The sequence below is a fragment of the Corticium candelabrum genome, chromosome 1 (genome assembly GCF_963422355.1).
Source record: "Corticium candelabrum chromosome 1, ooCorCand1.1, whole genome shotgun sequence".
NCBI classification, from domain to species: Eukaryota; Metazoa; Porifera; class Homoscleromorpha; order Homosclerophorida; family Plakinidae; genus Corticium; species Corticium candelabrum.
In genome coordinates this window covers 7,157,750-7,181,713 of record NC_085085.1, presented here as the reverse complement: position 1 = coordinate 7,181,713, position 23,964 = coordinate 7,157,750, and the positions used below count along the sequence as shown (strand labels likewise).

The 23,964-nt window shown below is 39.8% G+C and overlaps 2 protein-coding genes across 2 annotated transcripts; one reads left to right on the top strand and one right to left on the bottom strand.

Moving 5' to 3' along the window:
- Window positions 1-1,969: 1,969 nt before the first annotated feature.
- Window positions 1,970-10,975, bottom strand: LOC134187987 (tetratricopeptide repeat protein 14-like). The gene is made up of 13 exons (XM_062656175.1): window positions 10,928-10,975; window positions 10,743-10,867; window positions 10,587-10,675; window positions 10,369-10,494; window positions 10,112-10,288; window positions 9,619-9,659; window positions 9,422-9,568; window positions 9,290-9,361; window positions 9,108-9,227; window positions 4,298-4,420; window positions 3,790-3,922; window positions 3,425-3,549; window positions 1,970-2,914 (listed from the first exon to the last, which is right to left on the bottom strand). Exons 1-13 carry the CDS (start codon window positions 10,939-10,941, stop codon window positions 2,089-2,091), a joined length of 2,118 nt encoding a protein of 705 aa, XP_062512159.1. The 5' UTR covers window positions 10,942-10,975; the 3' UTR covers window positions 1,970-2,088.
- Window positions 10,968-22,973, top strand: LOC134187997 (hexokinase-1-like). The gene is made up of 6 exons (XM_062656184.1): window positions 10,968-11,025; window positions 16,359-16,868; window positions 17,133-17,443; window positions 22,023-22,181; window positions 22,306-22,568; window positions 22,712-22,973. The coding sequence occupies exons 1-6, from the start codon at window positions 11,017-11,019 to the stop codon at window positions 22,804-22,806; spliced, it is 1,347 nt and encodes a 448-aa protein (XP_062512168.1). The 5' UTR covers window positions 10,968-11,016; the 3' UTR covers window positions 22,807-22,973.
- Window positions 22,974-23,964: the final 991 nt, after the last annotated feature.

Genomic DNA, 23,964 nt, shown 5'->3' with positions numbered 1-23,964 from the left:
ACTACCCCAAACTACTCTACCCACCCAGTCCCTACGCATAACTACATTACAATGACAGGAAACTCCCACAAGTCATCAAAGTCCAGGTTCAGTCTACTGTATAATAACTTGGCATTATACTGCTACAGTCTCACGGACAACTGTTCCATCAAATTTGAGTATGTCTGAGAGAAAGGTATGCTGTTCATTGATGAAGCTTTTGAGGTTATGCATGAGGTATATATATATATATATATATATATATATATATATATATATATATATATATATATATATATATATATATGTATACACGTGTACCTACCACTGTGGGTGTACACTAAAACTAAAACTAAACACTAAAAAGGACATGGTCATTACTGACAGTCTGTCTATAATTTGCACACACACACACACACACACACACACACACACACACACACACACACACACACACACACACACACACACACACACACACACACACACACACACACACACACACACACACACACACACACACACACACACACACACACACACAATAATTTGGTCGAATTTTGAAATTCTGAGAAAATGACGTCACATTATTCAGAAACTTTGTGATACGGTTGTATGCATTGTGAAAAGCATTTGATGTAAATTTTGATTTGTCAATTTTTATCAGCAGAAGTGGCTGCATGTAATCAAAACGTCAGAAATCGATCGTTTGTTCGAATTTTGAAATTTGCAGAAGATGACGTCAGAATAATCAAATACTTTGTGATATTATTCTATGCATTGTGGAAAGCATTCCATGTAAGTTTTATTTCGTCAAGTTGAATTGTAGCGATTTGGCGAGACATTACTAGTATGCAGAAAATGGCGTCTGTCGTGCTCAACCACGTGTACTTTGCGCTGCTGATTCTCGTCAACGGTAGCCTGGAAAAACATTGAACAAGTGCAGAAATGTTTGAAGTATTGTGGAAAAGTGGGAAGCAGCGGATAAAAACGGTCGGTGTACTAGAAGAAAAGTTCTAACGATATTCCTACTATGCAGAAAGCTTGTGCCACGTGGTCACGTGCACTCACCACGTACTACAGTTCTGCGCGGCCTACACAAAATGACAGTCGTTCGCAAATATGATGTAACCAAACGTTGCACAAGAAGCTAATGTCTAGACGTTAATTTTTATCAGCAGAAGTGACTGAATGTCATCAAAACGTCAGAAATCGATCGTTTGGTCGAATTTTGAAATTTGGAGAAGATGACGTCAGAATAATCAGAAACTTTGTGATATGATTCTATGCATTGCTGTAAGCATTCGATGTAAATCTTGATTTGTCAAGTTGCATTGTAGCGATTTGGCGAGACATTACTAGTATGCAGAAAATGGCGTCTGTCGTGCTTGACCACGTGTACTTTGCGCTGCTGATTCTCGTCAACGGTAGCCTGGACAAACACTGAACGAGTGCAGAAACGTTTGACTTATTGTGTAAAAGTGGGAAGCAGCGGATAGAAACGGTCGGTGCACTAGAAGAAAAGTTCTAACGATATTCCTACTATGCAGAAAGCTAGTGTCACGTGGTCAAGTGCAGTGACTGTGTTGTGATTGCTGGACAGGTGGAAGCAACTTCGTGTTCGTTTATAGGTTGAATAGAGCTGCTTTTAGCGCAGTCTGACCGGATTTAGCACGTATTCCTAGTTACCAGAAAGATTCCTGTTTTGCAGAAATTACCAGAAAAAAGATGAACAGGTCCCACTCTTATCCCAGCAAACCCCCAGGACAAATCATATCATGCGTACGGGCCTGCGCCTACTCCACGAAACCTGCCTATGCCACTGAACAAGGTCTTACAACCCTGGAGACAGGGAGTGGCCCATTTGGAGAGTTAGCGATGTCATGGACGTGCTCTACTCGCATAACCTAATGAGCCATCAAAATCGGCTACCATTTCTAAAGTTGCGATGCTAGACAAGCGCCACACAAAAAGCAATAACCTCAATCGATCTGGATACAAATTAGCTACCTTTTCAAATAATTAATATCAAACAACCATGTAATCTATTTAGCTAAGCAATGATTCTGAAATGCATGTTTGCATTTTAAAGGCTCATCGCTAGATATGCTAATGGTCTTTGTCCCCGCTTGTTCTTCGTCTACGCCTGTCACGGCTACCACTGCGTGACCGCCAGAACGGCTGCCTGAAATATGTTCGGTCACCAGGTTGGGGATCAATGTACTGACGATCCGCTGCTCGAACTGGCTGGCGTGCCGGACTCCGTGAAAGCGATCTCATTGTTGTTTCCTTTTTCCGGAAAGAACTACTTCCTGGTACTGGTCTCGGCCTACACGGACTAAGAGATACCAGTGGAGACTTGCTGTTAGACCGCCTACTGTTGTCTCTGTCTCGTCGAACAGAGTGAGTGAACGACGTGCTGGAACTAGAACTACGTGATACTGATGAAGAAACAGAACGCTTTGCCTCGCGTGAAGGTGGAGAATACCGATCTTTTCTTCTTGGCGACTGCAGATTTCTACTGGTTCTCTCTAATTGATGAAGTTGGTCATCTTTAGATAAGTCCGTTCGAGAACTCCCACTACGAGAACGTAAACGATGAATCGACTCTCTTCGCTTTGGACTATCTACTTGCCGCATCGAACCCGATACTTGTCCAATTCGCATCCGCGGACTGGATGTTGACGTCATTTCATTTCCAGATTCACACTGATCGCCGGTCCGCGTTGAAATGACGGAAAACTCGTCACTGTAGGTCCAAGACCTCACCCGCCTACTGCGCCTACCTTCTCTTGGCAAGGAAGTAACGCTGTCGCTATCAGATCGATCATGGCGAGGAGATTCGTTGGATGTAAATGACAAACGTAATTTCTCCGAATGCCGGGACTTTTTATGCCTTCTGTGCTTCTTTTTCTTATCTTTTGCTTTCTTCTTCCTAATAATGAGCCGCAAATGAAAGACAAGCTAGCAAAGTGAGAAATGGCAAGCTCAGATACACGCGCATGTGCCCCCCCACACACACACACACGTGCCCACACACACGCACGTGCCCACACACACACACACACACACGTGCCCACACACACGCACGTGCCCACACACACACACACACACACACACACACACACACACACACACGCACGTGCCCACACACACACACACACACACACACACACACACACACACACGCACGTGCCCACACACACACACACACACACACACACACACACACACACACACACACACACACACACACGCACGTGCCCACACACACACACACACACGCACGTGCCCACACACACACGCACGTGCACACACACACACACACACACACACACACACACACACACACACACACAACACACACACACACACACGTACTGTATACGTTTGGTATTTCACGGAGAAAAACAAATGAAAATTTGCAACTTACAAATATACCTACTTCTCTTTCCGACGTGGCTTATTACTTGTTCTCGCAATCTCTTCGTCACTAATTAGTTGTCTGAGTTTGTATAACGAAGAGGCACGCTTGGATTCTTCCTTTTCCTTAGCTTTAGCAGCAGCAGCCTCCACCAACAACCGTGACCATGACAAAACACGAACGGACACAACAATACAAATGCCATGCCAAACAATAAATCAAACCATTCAATTTGCCCAGGAAAATCACCATTGCATCAAAAATCACCATTGCGTCAAGAAATAAGCAGAGCAGCGCAAAGCATAAATCATACAGAAAAAAAAGAAGCAGTGGCCACTCACACAGGAGAATGACAGCAACTGCTGCCAACCGGGCCTTGAACCTACCCTTAAAGCCTGCAGCTCCAATTTGTTCTGAATAGTCTCCAGTTGACACTGTGCCGACTCAAAACTTGGGTTGACTTTCAGAGCGGCTTGGTAAGTTTTCATTGCTCCCTCCAGATCACCCTTATTGAAACGGCTGCAATGACAATAAATGCCTGTCAGATGTATGTGGAATTACATTAAATGCCTGACAGAAACAAGTGATTAGTTAGCATTGCAAGTGTTATAAACTAAGTGCATTTTATTGTCTTGAAACAGTTACACCCTTGATATGTACTTAGAAGTTACATAAAAATCTTGTCACAGCACATACTGATAAAGAACGCAAGTCAATACGAAATAGTTCCATTCACATTAACAAACGAGATCATACAGATAAGCTGAATGCTGCCACGCAAGACAACTTGCAGTTGGTCAACAGGTATCCACATAATCTAATAACTATATTACATGCACCACTTTGTGCTGATGTGGTTATCACTGTACACAAGCAGTACTTATCATATCTTACCTGTTGCCCTGAGCAGCTAGAGTTTCAGCCAAATACTTTCTTGCATTCTTGTGTTTAGGATTCTGCTTGAGTGCTTCTTGGAAGTCCTTCATAGCTAGCTCATACCGATTTTCATTAGCATACCTAGAAAACAAACATTCAGAACTGGAAATTGTGCAAAAGTTCATCCCACTTACAATACAGACCATCCCCTGTAACTGCCACTGTCTGATAATCACAAACACACCACACTAAGACACTAACAATAACTGTCAATACACTGTCCATAACCACTTGTCAGTTGAACCACTGGCCAGCATGTGTATTATCCAATAGTCAGGCCTTGAAAGTTTCTGTTTGGTGCCCATGTGTTGCCGTCCATGTCCACTTATATATGTGTCTCAAAAAATCATTCAGTTAGTCAGCAATCAGTTGGTTGATCAACTGGTCAGTTGGGTGGGCAGTCAAAGGGGTAATTCTGTGATGAAGTATCTCAATGCCGTAACCAAATTTTTTTGTTAAATCAAGATATGTTGCAACGAAGCCCACTATCAAAGATACCACAGAAAAAACTCTGAATTTAGTGCACAGCATCACTGCCACTGTAATGTTTCACAAACTTCCAGCAAAAGACCAAAGCTCCCTCTTCGTTAAAGCTATTCAAGCTACAACTACTACAAGTAAATTTTAAAAAACAGAAACTATGATTCTAAAGAGAGCTATAGTCGTAGTTGTGCTTACTGCGGTTATTACTCAATCAGTTAGTTGGTCACTCCATCAGTTAGTTGGTCACTCCGACAGTTCATCATTTGATAAGTCAGTCTGACAGCGTCATTCAAGGCGTTGTTCACAGGAATAGATCTAGAACTACTATTTGCGTATGGTTTTACCTTGTAGCTTGCTGTGACCGTGATTCCACTGCCTTGAACTGTCATGGATAATATTAATGTTCTGTACATAGAAGTTTGTGTCTAATAAATGATGTCAGTCAGTCAGTCAGTTTCGTTGTTGCTGGAAGAAGGAATTCTCTGTTCTGCAACAGAAATCTAATGCAAGAGTCATCCTACACAAGTTGTCACGTCTTCTCCCAACACAAGAGAAAGGATTTATGCTGGACAGTGCCATTCAAGACGCTGTCTGTTAGAGTTGATCTAGAACTACTATTTGCACATACTATTTACAAACTTGTAGTTTGCTGTGACCATGATTCTACTCACCTAAAACTATCATGAATAAATATCTTAACTTTTAGTGTTCTGTACGTGGAAGTGTGTGTCTAATAAATGATGTCAGTCAGTCAGTCGGTCGGTCGGTCAGACATTTTCCACTAGACTACTGTTAGTGTACAGCACTGAGCAGTATCTTAAATATGCATTGCCAACCAAACACATATATCTGCCATACAATATCAACTAATCACCAAATATATGAAAAGTTAAAAGTCCAACAACTAAGTCTCCACTTGCTCCAATCTATCTAACGTAAACCATGTTTAGAAATGAACTGTCTCCATCTATGTTCGGTAGTCCGAGAACTTGTTCACTTGGTATTATGGATAACTCATGGATGGTACATGTGAGAGAGTGTTAAGAGTGCAGCACTACAATTGCAAACTAACAGAGCAAAATTAGGTGAAATGGCTCAGAATACATCTCTACTCTGACATGTGGTGCCATCATGTAACAGTTAAACTTGTTTACTTGAGCTAAACCCTGAATCAGGTTTAGTTGTTTAAGTTTAGTTGTTTAGGTTTAGAGTTCATTAAACATGCTAGTGGAGATATGCCCAAATTGTAAACCTGTTTAGGATTAATAGGCTTAGTTGCTAGTGGGGACACGGTCTAAGACCTTCTACACATATGCTACCACTACACCGCTTCCTGTAAACGAACCCAAAAATAGCCTTAATGGTCATCTATTGCACATCCCGATATCTATAGACTCCTTGAACAGAACATCCATACTATTTTATCCATATTCCTGATAATGAAACTGCCATTGAATCTTTACAAAGTACTAATTAATACTAAACATCCCACACACATCTGATTTTTTGCAGAATTCATGTGTTGCTGTAATTGCATCTAATATCGGAAACATTCATTGCAAAACTTCTGGTCCAATGTCCACAGACCTTAAGAATCAATGAAGCTGCCCAAAAGCAGTTGCTAACACTAAACTTTTCAATTTTCTGTGTTTCTTGTTTTAATGCAGCTGAACCACAATTAGGTGCTGCAGCAAACAGATGTTGATTACAACACAAAATAGTAAGCTGATAAAATAATGAGCTTATGGCAATATCAGTTGCACTATAGATGACAACAACATGCCTTGCTTAGTAGCAGCTACATCAAAGAGGCCTAGTTAGACACAAGTACAAGCTGTGACAAAAAGTTATGAAGCAAAACTAGTCATTCTCATCTTGTATGTAACAAAGTCGTTTGTCATTGTTTAGGAGATTGTGCGGTCTTTACAATCTGAGATAACAGAAAGATAAAATCAACCTTCAAAAGCCCCAACAAACCAATACACAAAGTACAAGCCTTCGAATATGTAGAATATCTCTGGGGTGTTTGTTTGCCATATGCAGTAAAAGAAACAACATCAAATTTGAAGACCACAGACTATTTGACTAACTAATCTAAAATTTGCTCTAGCTACTGACATCTCTTGTTCTACTGTTGCGTTGACTGTTCTTATAACTATACATTTACTGTGTACTAGTAGCCTAGATCTGTGGATCTTTCTTCAGCTCCAAAGCTCATACCTGTGTAGGCAGGGGCTGCAGTTGTGCCCATGCAAGATGTTTGGAAGAATAAACCACTGTCTGTCTGCCTGTCTGCCTGGAATGTTCCCAAATGTCATGCATAGTCACGGCTTCGGTTTACATGCCGGAATTATCATCGTCTGGAGCCAAGACTGTCATCTCAGAAGAAGGTTGAGTCAGTGCTAGGGTGATCTTGAGAGGGAAACGTAACCTTCACTGCCCTGACTTTGATGTGCAGTTTGAGAGATGGTATCGTGGGCATGTGGTTTCAGTTGAATCATTTACTGTTGTGTTAAGCCTGGGAGTGTCAAGACGCGTGAATGGTGTGTGCAGTGGAGAAAGTTGTAAAGAAACTGTGTGTTATATTTCATGACACTTCAGCCTTTGCAGTGGCCTTCTTCAGGTGAACCTATAGAAATACTAACTGAAACTGTTTAAAAGACTACTAGTTGGTATTACCTCTGTCACTGTTTCAACAATAGGTGAGGTAACAATGGCTAGTTAGCCACTCGTTACTCCCGTATGTTTACACCATGTGGTGCTTGGGTTTGGAGAGTCTCAATCCATCTTAATTTATGAGTTTTTCAAATTAGAGCATCTGTTCCTTGTCTGTCTGTCTGAGTGTCTGTCTGTCCGTAAACAAGTCCATTAGCTTTTAAGCATATTTGCAAAGTTGGACTGGATTTAGTATAAGCTCAAGTTGTGTACTAGTATGGGATTTATAAAAATAAAACAATCTGTCTGTTTGTCTGTCTGTCTGTATGTATGTCTATTTATCTGTCTACATCAGCAGTACAATGCCCAAACACCAAAGTACTTCTCAAAGTTACATAAACAGATGGTAGGTTGCCTGAACCAGGTAGGTTGACATGTGCACTACATAAAAGCAATTCGGTAAGGTCTACATTGATACTATAAATAGAAGCCGATGTTTTCAATGTTTTCTCTGGCACAGCAGCCGATCTTGAATACAAGCCGAAGCTTGTAAATGAAAAGTCATTCTTATGCAGGTGCAGTTTCATTTGAACAATTACATGTAATTAATCATCCACACGTGCTTTGCAAGTGCCAGTCAGCTGCTATTAAACTCTCTGCTCTTAGATCTTCTTCTCATTCCATTGCTTTGTTTCCAATAGCAGGAATGCCAACAGAAACAAAAAAACCATACACCGTTACCTTCAAGCTGGCCGTGGTCAGGGCTGCAGAAGCAAGGTTTAGTCTGGTAGCTTCAGAAGTGCACTCAATGAATGAATGCATAGTTAGGGTTAGGTTGCAATATCTTGCTGTTTCTGTCGTTGTTCTGTTCAAAATTGAGTGCCAGTCAGCTACAGTTCATTGTAAAGCCAGTGAAGTAGAAAAGCAACTATAGCAATGACAAACTGTCGTTGCATAAAAGATTGTCTTGAATTAAAGCCGCTGGCAAACTCAGTTTGTGCAGAAATAAGACTCAACTTTAATGCGCAACATTACACTGTAGTTGCTCACCCCAATAATATGACTGCAAAGGAACTACACATCAAAAGCACAAAATGAGGCTGGCCAAACAAACCTATTAACTACACACAGAATAGTGTGCTGCATAACATAGTGCATCTCAAACAAGTAGTGATAATAATGCAAATTGTCAACATATGACAAAAAAAAGAGTTTTAAAATGTATCTGAATTTGGCCTAAGACATCAAGATGAAACCTGCTTTGGTTTCAACATGCTCAAAGTTAGTGTAGAGATGTCAAGTGGAGTAAACCTGTCCCACTGCAAAGTTATGCAACAAGACAACCATTTATAACAGCAGTCAATCTGTTCTGCAACTAGCATTCTGAAATGTAAAGTGCACAAACTCACCAGTACATGCAATTTAGCGAATGACTTTACCATTCTTGCTCTGGTCAAATTACCATTTTGTGACAAATAATAGTTACAACAATACCTAATCTACTAACTGCCTTGTTACCTAACTGCCTAGTTATCTAAATGCCTCCCTCACTGCCTGCCAGTCAACCATCCAGACTATTTGTCTCCATGCATGTACTGCAAAATCATTACAACATAGACAGACCACTTACAATGCTCCCCGTGCCACGTAAGCCTCCACATTATGAGGTTCAATCTGCAAAGCATGATCAAAGTGCTTCTCTGCTTTATCCGTGTTTCCTGACTTCAGATAACCAACACCACTAGCCACACTAGAAATAAAACAGTTTCATACAGACAACTCATTACAACAACACAACAGTAAGTAAACTACGTTTCCATGGCCCATGCATGGCTCTGCTGTTTTCTTAACTCGTCCATATAATCATTAGGTCCACACTGAATGCTAGAAAACACACCATGTAGCTTCAAATGTCTGCTTGACAGATTCAAATGTAATTTACACCTTTGAATAGAACTCAAAAGTGAAGTAAACTTTGAAGAACTGCCAAGATCATGAAGAAGGTTGTCAATACAATGTGGATTAGAAAATCCTGCTGTGTGTTTCAACTGATGAGAAAAACCGCTTGAAACATCAACGTCTGCTTCACTTCTAATGGAAAACTTGTCACTCAGCACACAAATATTAAGAGATATGTGTACCGTTTCAGGATCAGCTCAGCATTCTCTTCACTTACCAAACCCTGCAAATCAAACAAGTACACGTCAATATAATTAGCATAATGACTAGACCTATACACACAACAGTACACATGAATTGCCCTCCAACGAGATGAGTTATATTAGAAGTAACTAAACACTAAAAACTAAGAATGTGTCTATAAGTTTCACACCTACTGTATTCCTGATACATATATTAACAAATGTGTCTGAAGTCAAACATAACATTATCAGACAGAAAGAGTGTCTCTCTTGAATCAAACAGTCACACTATGTAGCAAACACCTCACCATCATTCCAAACCTCAAGAGTCTACTATACTACACTAGCACTACCTGCTAATCATGCAACTTGTGCAAGACATTCAGCCTACAAACTTTCATACCGATTTCTACACTGAACTATGTTAACGCTACACAACAGCATGTATAAAACAACAGTGTAGACACATCTTTACTAATATCACCATTCTTACCAATTTGAGACATTTGCTCTCTCTAGGCAGTCGAAACCTTCGAAATGAAACACTCAGTTGTTCCTGCAATGAGTCAACAGCCACCACCACAACTCTAACTACATCTCCTGCTCTGAACTCATTGATCTTCTCATTATGATCAGACACATTCTCAAACTCACTAGTTGAACAAGTAGCCTATCAACACAAAGACTTCATAGTACATACATGTGACAAGTCAACAGTTGATGATTTCTCATATTGATTATCAGCAATACTTGAATCTCCAGATCCTTGATAAACCGACTTTGACCAGTCACATTTTCCAATAACCAAATAACCAAACCAACTTCTTGTCTATTGTAAAGAACTTTTCCAACCAGTACTGTTCCTGCTTTTAAATCCTGCAAAATATTAAAGTACAGCTTCAGCAATCACATGCACTAACGACATGCAATCACGCCCAGTAATATCCTTCCAAACGTTGAAAACGTACATTTAGAAACCTCCTCTTCCTCACAGAAGTTGGAACATCCAGAAAGACCTCAACGGGAAACGTTGTCCCATGCAACATAAGCTGTTCAGCTAGTTACAAGTAAGGCGGATCCAAGGCAATGTGGTCAATACACAAAACCAAAACGTATGTCCCTGCCTTGCTGTGGATCCCGAAAGTATGCCTCTGTACGTCGCTCACTCACACCAGCTGCAGGCAACACGAGCGGTGACCCCACTAGAGGAGCCTTTTCCCTAAGAAACTGTTGTAAACGATTCAAAACACTACAAAAACAACGCATTGCAGAGAGAAAAATGCAGACTACACAAGTATTCCTGTCATACCGCTCCTGCTCCATTCTTACAGCTGCTGCACACGTGATCACACTTTCTGGCGAACATCCCGGATAGTCCTAGACTTACTCTCTTGAAAAATGTCGCTGGTAAGTACTTGGCAATAGTTATATATTTCGTATTAGCATTTTGAGTTCTTCAGTTTATAACTAGCGGAGACGGGCGTTAGCAGCGGTTGCGTGGAATTATCCTCGTGTCTTACGGTTTTTGGTTTCCTATCCATCCGCCTGTTAGATTTGTACGTCCGTCTTCATTTGTATCTTTTTGTCAAGTGTGTGGTGTGTGTGTGTGTGTGTGTGTGTGTGTGTGTGTGTGTGTGTGCGTGTGTGTGTGTGTGTGTGTGTGTGTGTGTGTGTGTGTGCGTGTGTGTGTGTGTGTGTGTGTGTGTGTGTGTGTGTGCGTGTGTGTTTGTGCGTGTGTGTGTGTGTTTGTGCGTGTGTGTGTGTTTGTGCGTGTGTGTGTGTGTGTGTGCGTGCGTGCGTGCGTGCGCGCGTGTGTGTGTGTGTGTGTCCGTTCTTGATAGGTGGCCACAGCCAACTACTAAAATTGGAAGAGGTGCTGTGAACATGAGAAATTGAATTTACATGTCTTAAGTTAAGGGTTCCCTTACAAGGTGTCAGCTTTCTTCCTGGAAAGCTCATGTTATCATAAGCGGATACACGCGGGAGAACTGGGGCACATGCCCCTTGTTTGGAGAAACTTTTGTCTAAGTGAATTGATCTATCAGAGTCATTGGTGCATACATAGAAGGCTACGTTTTTAATCTGTGCCTATAGTATGCAGGGTCCTACAACTATGAAATATCATTACTAATTATGAAATATCATAACCTATTACCGTGCATCTAAAATATACACACCCACAAACTCGGTTTTGTTCCCCCTAGCAAATCCTGAATCTGCTATTTATATTTGTTATTACTTGGATTTAAGTCAGCTATGAGTCAGAAGAAACAGGACTTTGTAAAAGTCACATGACTTAGGGAATAGCATACTCAAAATATCCAGTTTGCATGACCATGTAGAATGGCTGTGTGACTACGCCCGTCAAGCTCAGGAATGTGCCTTGCCCTTAGTAAGCTCCAATTACGGAGCAGTGTTTTGCATTTGTTTATATCAACCAAAGACAATGGACAAACCGCCAATTGCAATCATCAGTGTTTGTGAGAGTTTTTTTGCCAGAACAGTCTAAAACTTCATGTTTGCACTTATCAGGTCTTGTTGGAAATACAGTAACTAACTAAACCTACCTGTCTGCATCTGCTATTGTGAAATCAATTCCTTTGTGGTGCAGTGCCTTTACTATGGGAACCTCAACATTTCATACGATAATGCCAAGGCTTATTTCCACACAACCTGAGTTTTCCAGTAGGCTTCTATTTAGGACAGGCTTCAATTTGAGTCAGGCTTGTATGCAAGGACAGTGTCATTGGTAGATTTACAATCAAATCTGACTAGCATGCACCCAATTTTTAACAGAACGGTGTACATTATTATAGGACAGCTACAACAACAACAGCAGTAAAAAGATACTGCAAACCTAACTCTAATCTGCTCTTATCCACTGCATTGTTGGACCTGTGAGATTACAACAGGCATTTGCAACACTGACTACAGCCAGCTTGAATGTAACGGTGTATACTATTTCCTTTTGGCTGTGGTCTCCTCTGGCATTGAAAACGAAGGCAATAGTACAAGCACAAGAACAGAAAAGTGTAATAGCAGACACATGCAAATCTTGTGCAGACAATTGGCTGGATGACTTGCCATTTACAAGACTTGGGTTGGATTCAAGACTGGCTGCTGCACCAGAAACAACAGCTAAAACATTGGCTTCTATTTTAAACCAGCTTTAATTCAAAGTCTGTTTTTAATACGTGACATTACGGTAAACCAGGAGCGACATGATGATTATAGACTATTTTAGTGGTGTATGGACTTTGTTGTCACGTGAAACAACAGTCACTTTGTACAAGTTTAGATAGATTTTACAAGTAATACACTTAGTTAGAAGGGAAATGGCATCTAAATTTATTTGCAATACTTCGAAACAAGTCGATCACAGTTCTTCAATAGGCTCAAAGCTGTGGAAGCAAGGGTGGAAGCACTGCAGCAGTTGCTAGTTTAATTGATTAGTGTTCCCTGGATTGGGCTCACTTGTACATAGTTTAGTTGGTGGAAGTGCCCCATAATACAGTCTGTGCGAGCCTCTGTATTAGAGACATCATGTTTTGCGAAGGCAATGACACCAAAGAGGATCGCTCTTTGTTCCCAGGTGTGAGCTATGCAGACCTTTACTAACATCAGATGGATTCAAGGAAAAACAGCAGTTGTTTGCTCATATAGTATGTGCTGATGGTTTTCTCACAATATCAAGAGAGAAAATGCTGTTTATAAGGTGAGAGGTTATGTAGAACATGCATTTGCTATGTATGTTGTCTCATCTTGAATGTCTCAAAGTAGGAGCTCTCTCGTTGCCTTCAGAAACAAATTGTTTGGTACCACGTTGACAGATATGGCTATAAGGACATGGCAAAACATCTTTGCATTCATTCTTCGACAAAATTCAACAAATTATGTACAAGTGGCAAGCTCTGGGAACAACAGCAATGCTCTTTCGATCTGGGCATTTGTCAAAGTATTTTGCGGAACATACAAAAATTCTATGAAGTCATATTTCTCGAGAGTCGTCAACATGTAACAGTTTCTGGATGTCAATGGTGTTGACATGTATCAAACTACAGTCAGCAAGCATTGAACACAGAAGGGTATCACAGGCTAGTTAGTAGCAAAGCAAAAACCGTTGCTATCCAAGAACCATCATGAAATGTGTCTTGAGTATGGGAGCAAGTTCTTTGGACAGTTGAAATAACTATCAAACTATTTAGCCATAGCAATGGTTGTTGCATTTGACATGAGAAGAATGCTGCTTTCCAGGAAAAGAACTTGGTACAGTGCCAACTATCAAGCACGAGGTGGCAACATCATGATTTGGGCTGAATTGCTGCGTTTGCTGCTGTGAAACTTGCTGTCGTGAAAGAGATGATGAATTCTGTTTGACATCAAGAAATTTTTTTCTCAATTGTTGCCTTGTCCATTTGTCAACTTCATCTTGACCCAACAATTATTCAAAGCATATGAGCAATTCAACACATTCTTGGTTTAGAAAATGAATTCTCTATTGTGCGGTGGCCAAGCTAGATAGCATTAAATCCAATATAGAGCAATCTGAACATTTAGTTTATTCTTGTTGCCCAAGAAACTTTACAGAATTGAAACATTTGTTGTTGTAATAGCAGCAAAGGTGGAGTTACGAAATACTACCAAAGGGTTCACATCTTTCTGCAAACAAGGTTGATTGCTGAAACTTGGTTTGCTCAACAAACAAACTGAAGGTTTTATATTTTTCTAGAAGCTAAGGAGTTTAGAGCTACATGGAATCCTAACTATTTGTTTCTGAGCTCTAAAACCCAGGATTTATCTTTATTATTTCAATCAATCATATCCTGCAAGCCGAGACAGTTCCTACTTTCAGAAGATTTTACAGTAGGGTTCAACAGCTAGCACAGAGTGAGGTACAATATCAACTTAAATTAAACTCTTTAACAGAGACGTTGTCCCTGCAAGACTAGCAGGCTTACTGTCTAACATCAATCTGAGGGTTGTCATGAGGCAATCTTAAAACAAAGTGTTTTACAAGGATCCATGACGTGAACAGTGGATGAAGATGATGATAGCATTTGGGCTACAACTCTTGTTACCCTCTCGAATCCAGTGAACAGATGGTCTGTAAATTCAGCTGTGGATATGTACTACCTCACAAATCAAACTTAGTTTGATGGCAACGAGCTGTGTCCAGCTGTACCCCTTTATGTTTATGAAAACAAACAATGGTTCCTATGTTCTCAGTGTCACTGCAACAAGGCAGGTACACCTGGTGACATAAACAAATGACCTCAGGAAGCTTTTATTAGCTGAAAAATTCTTTCTGGATTGTAATCTACCTGGTGAGCAATACATCTACATGCTACAACAGGTTTGTTCTATGTGGTTCCACACTTAGACCTAATGCAGTGATGTACAATCAAAACAAGGTTGGTGCTGCTGAAGCTGGCTGTATCATTCGATGAAATATTGACAGAAGCAAAACAAGGAAGAGAGCACAAAATATCTTGATCTAACTGGTGACAAGCGTGCTAATGGCACCACAGCAAACCTACCGGTATTTACCATCGAAGCTGGGACACAGAAGTTAGTAATGAACAGACCATTGATTTTGTGGTTACATGACATCATATCATCAATCTGTAAGAAATACCTGGTTTAATTGAATAAATTAATATGCAGGAAGGTCATCTGCTGCTTGCATGCACTGTGGTGTACATAAGAGAGACTCAATTGACTAGATTTAAGCCAGTAGATGTTAGAGTAAACTGTGTACCCTATTAGCTGTAAAAGTCTGAGCTATGCTCCATAATTGTTTATATGTGACATTGTGTCAGGACAATGTTGGATGTTGGCATCACTATGTAGTTGCTCCCCAGTCTCTTATGTATATATGTATGTACAAGTAATTGGTGTTCATCATTCTCAACTACGAGAGATGCCACATATGTACATGTATGTGTACATATCTACTTTTTCTCTTGATAACAATGTATTAGAGCTGGGGAGAGGCTCTTCTGCACTTTTTCTTTTGGTTTTTTTAATTAAGCAGTACTGCTTATAGATGTACAATATCTATGTATAGATGGACCAGTTAACCATAGAATGTTGGTAGTGTAGCAACATATGGAGATATCACACTGTTTTGTTGCAAAAAATTAAATCAACTCACTATTACCGTTGATTTGTTTCCTCTTACATTTGTCTGTTTGTCTATATTTTTGTCTTACTACCCCAGACGCGGAAGTGCTAGGGTACACTAACGTCGTATATAACGTATATAATGTCCTCGTAACGACCCACCAATTGTACGACCAAATGTGCCATAGGGTTAGATTGTTATCGCTGGTATTATTTTTAGCATCATACAGTACGACTGCAGCTGTTAGTCTACTCTCTGCTCACTCTCACTTTAGACTTACAAAGATCGCAATGACTCTGGTATTTTCCCACTAGCATAGCCAGTCTGTACATGGGGCTTATACGTGAGGCTTAGCATTGTGCAAATCAACGTCTTTGGTATATGTGCTGAATTGTCATGAGAGTGGATGCCACCAATTACTAGTAGTAGTGTTACAATGTCAACAACACAGGAGCCAAGCTCTAATTTACAGTAAACGTTTAGTGAAAAAACATTATAATAATAATTACAACTGGGTAGCAGCCAAGGGTTTAGCTCTTTAGTGCTTTTTCATTTGTTTGTCTGTTCTATGTTATGCACAACATTTTTGAATGGTAATCTGATTTATTCTACACAGGTGGATGAAGTTTTGTCTAAGCTTACACTAAGTCATGAAACAGCTGTCAAAATCAAGAGCCTTTTGCAATCAGAGATGGTGAAGGGATTGGAAAGAGATAGTGGCAGCACGTTGAAAATGCTCCCTACTTATGTGCACGATATACCAAATGGTACAGAGGAGGGAGATTTCTTAGCTATTGATCTTGGTGGCACAAATTTCAGAGTATTGAAGATCAGTTTGAAAGACAGGAAATACAAGCAAGTGGAGAAGAAAATTGAATTGCCTTTGGAAATAATCACGGATACACAGCAGACTCTGTTTGGTCATCTGGCAGATGTGGTTACTGAGTTCATCAAGGATAATAAAATTTCAGCAACTTTGCCTCTTGGTTTCACTTTCTCATTTCCAGTGAAACAGCGTAGTCTGACTTCAGGCTTGCTGATTACGTGGACTAAGAAATTCACGGCTGAAGGGGCTGTAGGAAAAGACATTGTGGAGTTGCTGAAAGCTGCTTTTGATGAAAAACAGGCTAGTTGAGACTTTCTGGGCTGCCAGTTGTTTATCTTTCTTGTGTGTTTATCAACATTTGTTTGACTGATCAGTAGACTGTTGACTTGCACTACCTGCTTATCTCTTTACTCTACCACTTGTCAACTTACTCATCACTTCTGTTTTGCATCTTGTTCCAGTAACTATGCATGAGTGTTTTTGAATTAATTAAGTTGCTTATTAGTGTTTTTGAATTAAGTTGCTTTAATTGTTGATGTAGCTATAGGTACATTTATTATTTAGGTGAAAGTTGATGTGGTTGGTCTTGTAAATGATACAACAGGGACAATGATGGCTTGTGCCCTGACTGACTTCAATTGCCACGTTGGTGTCATTCTTGGTACAGGCACAAACGCCTGCTACATGGAACAAATAGAGAACATTCCAAAGTGGACAGGTGACAAGAACCAAAAGCAGGTGATTATCAACATGGAGTGGGGTGCATTTGGCGATGCCACTAGTGGAGATCCACAAGAGGCAGGTGCTTTAGCTGAAATTCGCACCGAGTTTGATAAAGAGTTAGATGTTTCATCTCCTAATGCAGGGAAGCAGAGGTAATTAGTCTTATTTTGTTTTGTAGAATTTATCAGAGAATTAGGATGTTTTTGTTGCAGGTAATTATAGTGGTTTTTTGTGGTTTATACTAGGTACTTATGAGTGTTGTCTTTTTGCTTTACTGTTTATATGTCTGTGTTTGTCTGTGTGTTTGTTTGTCTGTCTGTTTATCTGTGTTTGTTTGTCCATCTGCGTAAGCGGTTTCTCTAGCTGTCATGTCTCTAGCTGTCATGTTTGTTGATTGACTATCTTAATTTATAGTATGAAACAGGTACTTACAGATTTACAAGGAATGAAAGATACCATAAACTTGCTTATGTCTACTCTACTACAAGAAATTACCTTTTATGGCATGTTGTTAATGGGAGGGTTTGACTGTTATTATAGCTTGAGTTATAATGGCATGCTAATATCCCAATGGAGGTTGTGCAACGGAGTAGTCTCCTTTGTAACAACATCCCATGTCTTGACAGAATTGTTTATCTTTATCATAAGTATTCACAGACACATTTAAACATGTTAAGTGTATGTGTTAGAACAAAGCTACTCAAATGCATCTCAATGGCCACCCATACGAAAGTATCCAAACACGTGCTATCCAGATTTCTTATAACTCAGTAAAAATCTCAGAACCACATAATGCTTGACTGTGAATGGTTTGAATGGTAACTAGACTACTAACGCTGACACTAGACCTCTCAGAAGCCGTATATCGGCAAGTAAAAGATGTCATGTATTCTTTCACATTTGCTTTTGTCAGTCAGGCTAGCGCCTCACTCGAAGCAGCTACAACAACCAGAGTCATACCAAACGATTCGCTCTTGTCCGAGGAATTGCACTGACCTAACAGCTAGAACTGTGCAAAGTCCACCCAGAATTGTGTCAACTGCTGCTATGCAATTCTATATTAGCTTCCACAATGCCATGTTCCAGTCACGTGTGTACATGATAGCTAGCCTACATGTAATTATATTCCTATTATTAGCTGGTGGAAACTACCATTTGGGACCTTATAATTAGCTGCCATGCCACTTCCACGGTGTGCTTACAGTGGCGTGAACGTTGAAATGTACGACTATGTTCAATGGAGTGCTGTCCGTGAGCGTGTACTGTATGCTTCAACTGTAGAGATGCGTGGGAGTTGTTTATTGATGCAATCAATGTTGTTCCGATACCGCACTCTCTGATGCGACGATTTTAAAATGGCCTCCAATACAAAAGTATCCAAACACTTGCTATCCAGATTTCTTTTTAAAAAACATTTTGAGAAAAGATGGGTGTGTTGGGATGGGTATGTACTTAATCATGCTCATCTCCTATATCACAATCTTTTTACCTAAATTAATTAGAACGCAGCATTCGTGTGTGACACTCACAGTACTGGATTGTGATGTAGGAGATGAGTGTGATTAAATACGTACCCATCTGAACATACCCATCATTTTCTCAAAATGTTTTTTTTATTTTTTACTGATATGGCTCCTTGTTCTACGACAGAAACAGCACCTGGTCTCACCCAACACAGGTTTCTTCTTAGTCCTTTATAGAGTGGTGCTACTTTTTAGTGCATTGATATCAATCTAATGTTGACACATCAAGCCATTTCTACAGCCTCTGGGCCAGACGGCTGTTTGCAAGTGAGGTGGCAAGGAGGGCAGGTGAGAGAGTGGGGGAGAAAAAAATCACACTCAATATTGTTCTCATCTGTAACAGAAGTCTACTAGAAAGTGCAAAAAAAGAACATACCGTGTTTCTTCAAATAGTGCCCACCCTTGAATAGAAGTCGCCCTCGTTTAGAAGCTGCATCTGAAGACTTGTTCAAAGTAGAGGCCGCCCTCAAATTGAGGCCGCACTAGTCCGCAAAGTTACTGGCCATGCCCATATCACATGCTTTTGATACTTTCTGTGAGACTGCTGTTTGCACGTGAGGTGGCAAGGAGGGCAGGTGAGAGAGCGAGGAGAAAAAGCACGTTCAATAAATATTGTTCCCATCTGTAGCAGAAGACAGTCTACAGACTGTAAAGTCTATAGAAAAGTGCAAAAAAGAACATACCGTATTTCTTCGAATAGTGGCCGCTCTTGAATAGAAGCCGCCCTCGTTTAGAAGCCACATCTGAAGAGACTTGTTCAAAATAGAGGCCGCACTAGTCTACAAAATTTCTGGCCATGCGCATATCACATGGTTTTGATGCTTCCACGTCAATCTCATTCTCAATTATGTGCACTCTATCAATTATAGCATAATTAACAGTCGTGGCATGTACAGCTAAACTGCCTTCTGTGGCACCTTCTTCAAAAGTGTCCAATTATGTCAACAGAAAGAAATGTAAAGTAGAGTTAAAATAGAGACTGCCCTTGAATACACCTTCGTTTAAAGGCTGAAGTTTCGTAACCTTGTTAAAAATAGAGACCGTGGCCACTATTTGAAGAAATACGGTATTGCTCTGGTAATACCATTATTCAGCACTGCCAATTACAAGTGTGCTTTTTTAGCTATGAAGAGGATGAAGACTTGACTTCAAAATCAGAGCCCTCAAGCTCTTGACCTTCAATAGTGATTCTCAAAAGACAATTCAAGCTTGTCTTCAATCAATTTGAGACATAAGTCAACACATCGGGTATCAGAAAAAAACAAAAATTTCTGATGATTAGGTAACATTGGTTTAATAAGCTAACAGTGAGTACTTCTTTATTAGCAACACAGTTTATCCAAGTGTTACGAACTTCAAGATTTGACAATAGCTTATATGAGTAAGGGTATTCAAAACCGCAGGCTTAGAACAGAAGGGGTGTGGTTCCATGCTAATTTAATATCCTAGGGAGAACTATGCAACATGCACTTGCAGTTAAGGGTGCCCGTTCACAATTCACCGTGCACACACAGACACATCCACGCAAACTTGAAAACGTGCAACGATTTCAAGTTGTGTTTTAACGAAGCAGAGCAAGCGAACATCTTGGGGTGCACCACGTTCTATGACATGCAGCCTTTATTCCTAGTACAAAGAGAAATGCGAATCATGTTCTTGTCCGCCACAGCAGTTTCGCTCCTCATACTTGACATTTCGAGAAAGCTAACGACAAGTGTGTTAGGTACTTTATTAGAACATTTACCATTTACCATCTTGAAATAGCTTGCTGTTGCACGACAAAGTGCTTTCTTGATCGTTTTCTTGTTGACACTTGCACGTGATCCAGACATGAGTGGAAACCAGAGCATTATCATGCAGTATCATGATGGCATCCGAAACTTAAGCGTGAAAGTAGCCACTGAGAGGTGCCGGACGCCACCAACAATGCGGATCGCACATCTATCGTGCATGATAGCACTGGCCTCAAAGTTCCAGACCCATTTCGGGTCACGTGCAACAAGGAAGAGATTGAGAAATTGCTTTGTCATTCAACAGCAAGCTATCTCAAACTAGTAAGTGGTGTGTCACAATTTCAAGTTTGCGTGGGTGTGTCTGCACATGCGTGAATTCATGAGCGTGCACCTTTAATGATGTCATTAGAGTTTGGGTTCATCGTCTAAATCTACCTGATTATTCAATTGAGAACAATTTTATCTATGTGTGCTTAACCCTATAACAGTTTATCTTGCCTCAGAACCATTAAAACGGCATGCTAGTTTAGCTGCAGGCTTGTCAAATTGGCCATGCTTTCGCTAAACTCTGCTTACAACGGCATGTCAAAATTATGAGGTATCTAGTATGTTATTGGTAAAACAGAAACATGGATACATGGCTACAAGCACTAGTACTCGGCTGTATTTGCCAGTTTATCTTGAAACTTCTTTTGAACTTGGTTTGGTTACTTCTTGGCTTTGTTTACTTGATTTGTTGGTTTATTGAGAGACTATTATGTACAGGTATAGTGTAATACCGATAATTTCTTTCACCTGCTTCAAGATTTATCAGTGATGTCACTATCTCCAACGTTGCACTTAGTTTTTGTGCATTCTCAGCAATTTGTTTTGAGTGGTTTGTTTTTCTTGTACAATCTTGTAGAATAATTGAAGAAGCTTTTCAATTAAATAATCTTGTACGTATTCTGATTTCCTATGTCAAGCCGGTACTGTGGATTTTGGATTGTGTTTACTGTACATGTACACTGACACGTTGCTGAAATTATACTTTAGGCTAGAATGGCTTTGTGATTGCACTATTTTAAAGTGTGCTAGTTACATCTCGACAATGATGGTTTGTCCACTGCATTCAGAGGACTTCCTAAATTTAGTGTTCCTTATGTCAGAGGTGGGATGACAAACCCGCTTTAGATTTGCATTTCAGACCACATGGCATAATTCATACAATACAACTCATACAATCAATTAGTAGAGTAAAAACCAAAGTATGAAAACAGCTGAATTTTTAATTAATCAATATTGTCATACAATGCTTTTAATGCACCTTTTTATTTTGGGCTTGGTCTACACAAACAGATGTTTTAATACAGGACCGTGTAAACTTAACTAATTGTCCAATCTTAAACAATTTAATTAAGGGGCGATAGAGATGCACTCATAATGGCAAGGTGTAGGCTTATGCTTTTCTTGTTGTGAGCACATATTTTTGGTAGGTATGAAAAGATGATATCGGGAATGTATTTGGGTGAACTTGTACGTTTGGTGTTGGTCCAACTGACAAAAAAAGGACTCATATTCAATGGTTTAGCATCAGATGAGCTATTGACAAGAAATGTCTTTGACACGTCATTCATCTCAAATGTGGAAGATTTGTGAGTCATTTGATATTTGATAGTTTAGTGATTTGGCAGTCATATCTATTTCATTCTTCAAAATAGTTGCAAGGTCTTCATGTTTTGATTTGTGACTTACGTTTGTAATGTATGTTGCTTTCAGGAGTAATTCTGATCACTCTAAGACAAGAGAGGGACTGTCCAAGCTCAAGCTGAACTTTGCTTCTGAAGATCTAGACATTGTATTGAAAGTCTGCCAAGCCGTGTCAAGACGTGGGGCCCGTCTTGCTGCAGCTGGTGTTGCAGCTGTTGTTGAGAAAATCAAGAAAGTTGACGATTGCGTTGTAGCTGTGGATGGATCAGTTTTTCAGAAACATCCTACATTTAGCGGGATCATGAAGGAGACTTTGAATGAGCTACTGCCAGGTATGAACACAGCCAATCAAAGTTGACATGATGTGTCAGTCAAGGGCCATAGGTTGCATAAGTTATAATTTATGTTCTGATGTGCTGTGCTTGTGTGTTTATCTGTGCAGTTGGTTGTGAGGTATTGCATTGTATTATTATAGGAAACAAAATTCAACTTAAGAGAGCAGAAGATGGCTCTGGTCGTGGTGCAGCTCTTGTTGCAGCTGTTGCTGTTCGAATGAAAGGGAAGTTGTAAAGTGTTGAAGAATTGTTTGAACACTTTGATTTGCGTAGTTACACATAACTCTGATTGTTGCTTGCTGAATGAATTTTTCTTAGTATGTTGTGTTTCTCTTAGTCATTAAGAGATTTTGGTTTTTGCTTGAGAAGTCGAAGAGATGAAATCCTGATCTAATGAACAAACGTCTACAATTGTTTAGGAGTCGGACCTCACAGATAGAGCTATTTCAGAAACAGAATGTTTTCATTTGCATGAACTTTTTAGTAAGACAGAGGTATTTTGTTTAAGTTATTGACTCTGTTCTTATAAACCATTCATATACGTAAAACTAATTATGTCTTTTAGAAGGATGTTTGACGTTTGATGAATGAACTTTTGGGCTCTTGATGTCAGTAAACAGAAAACATTTCTTAATTTTTTCTGTGGTCTGAACTAAAGTACTATGTGATGTGAGTCACATTTTGATACATAACACCTTTGACACAAAAGGAGCAAACAGTTGGCCAGCAAATACGTGATGAACATTCACACTTGTTTTTGACTTGGCAAGTTGACAAGAAGAACTATTTCTCTTTTAAGTATCAACATGTTGTCTCGATTGGGGTGCAACATTTACAACAATTTACTTACTTGATACTGTTAGTAAGAGGCCCAAGTGAATGACATGAAAACGCTTCTCTTAGTGGTTGCAAAATTATGCAGTACATCTCTAACGGACACACTTATCTCTAGCTTTTGTCCTACCACCAACATTGGTCATATACCAGCACAAAGTGCTCTATTTGTATTATGAACTTGAGTTGTAAATTGAGTCTAGCTAGAGCTATCAACTGCAATTTGTAAACTGACATTCTATACTGTTTCCGTTTTTGACTGTAGTAATGTACTCTCGCTAATATGTAATGTACTTTTAAAATGTATTTAATAGCTAATAAAAATAGCTAGGTATCAATCTAACACGTAACTAATTTTACAATAGTTACATTTAATTATCTTGTAATAATCATGCGTTATATTTATGCCACTACATGAGAAATACTATATATAAATTACTGTCTGTACAGTGTACAACGATTTTCAAAATTACGTAAATTTTGATTAAGTGTAAAAAGTTGCATGTGTTTCTGAGCATCAAATGTCATCAAAACACTCACTCATAGTCCACTGCATAAT

What these genes read in the sequence shown, in the direction of transcription:
- LOC134187987 (XM_062656175.1), bottom strand. An exon ending in GCTGAGCTGATCCTGAAACG is followed by an intron (nt 9,569 to 9,618) that starts GTACACATATCT and finishes GTTTTCCATTAG; the next exon opens with AAGTGAAGCAGACGTTGATG. An exon ending in CTTTTGAGTTCTATTCAAAG is followed by an intron (nt 9,362 to 9,421) that starts GTGTAAATTACA and finishes TGTGTTTTCTAG; the next exon opens with CATTCAGTGTGGACCTAATG.
- LOC134187997 (XM_062656184.1), top strand. An exon ending in CCTAATGCAGGGAAGCAGAG is followed by an intron (nt 17,444 to 22,022) that starts GTAATTAGTCTT and finishes TATTTTTGGTAG; the next exon opens with GTATGAAAAGATGATATCGG. An exon ending in TTTGAATGAGCTACTGCCAG is followed by an intron (nt 22,569 to 22,711) that starts GTATGAACACAG and finishes GTATTATTATAG; the next exon opens with GAAACAAAATTCAACTTAAG.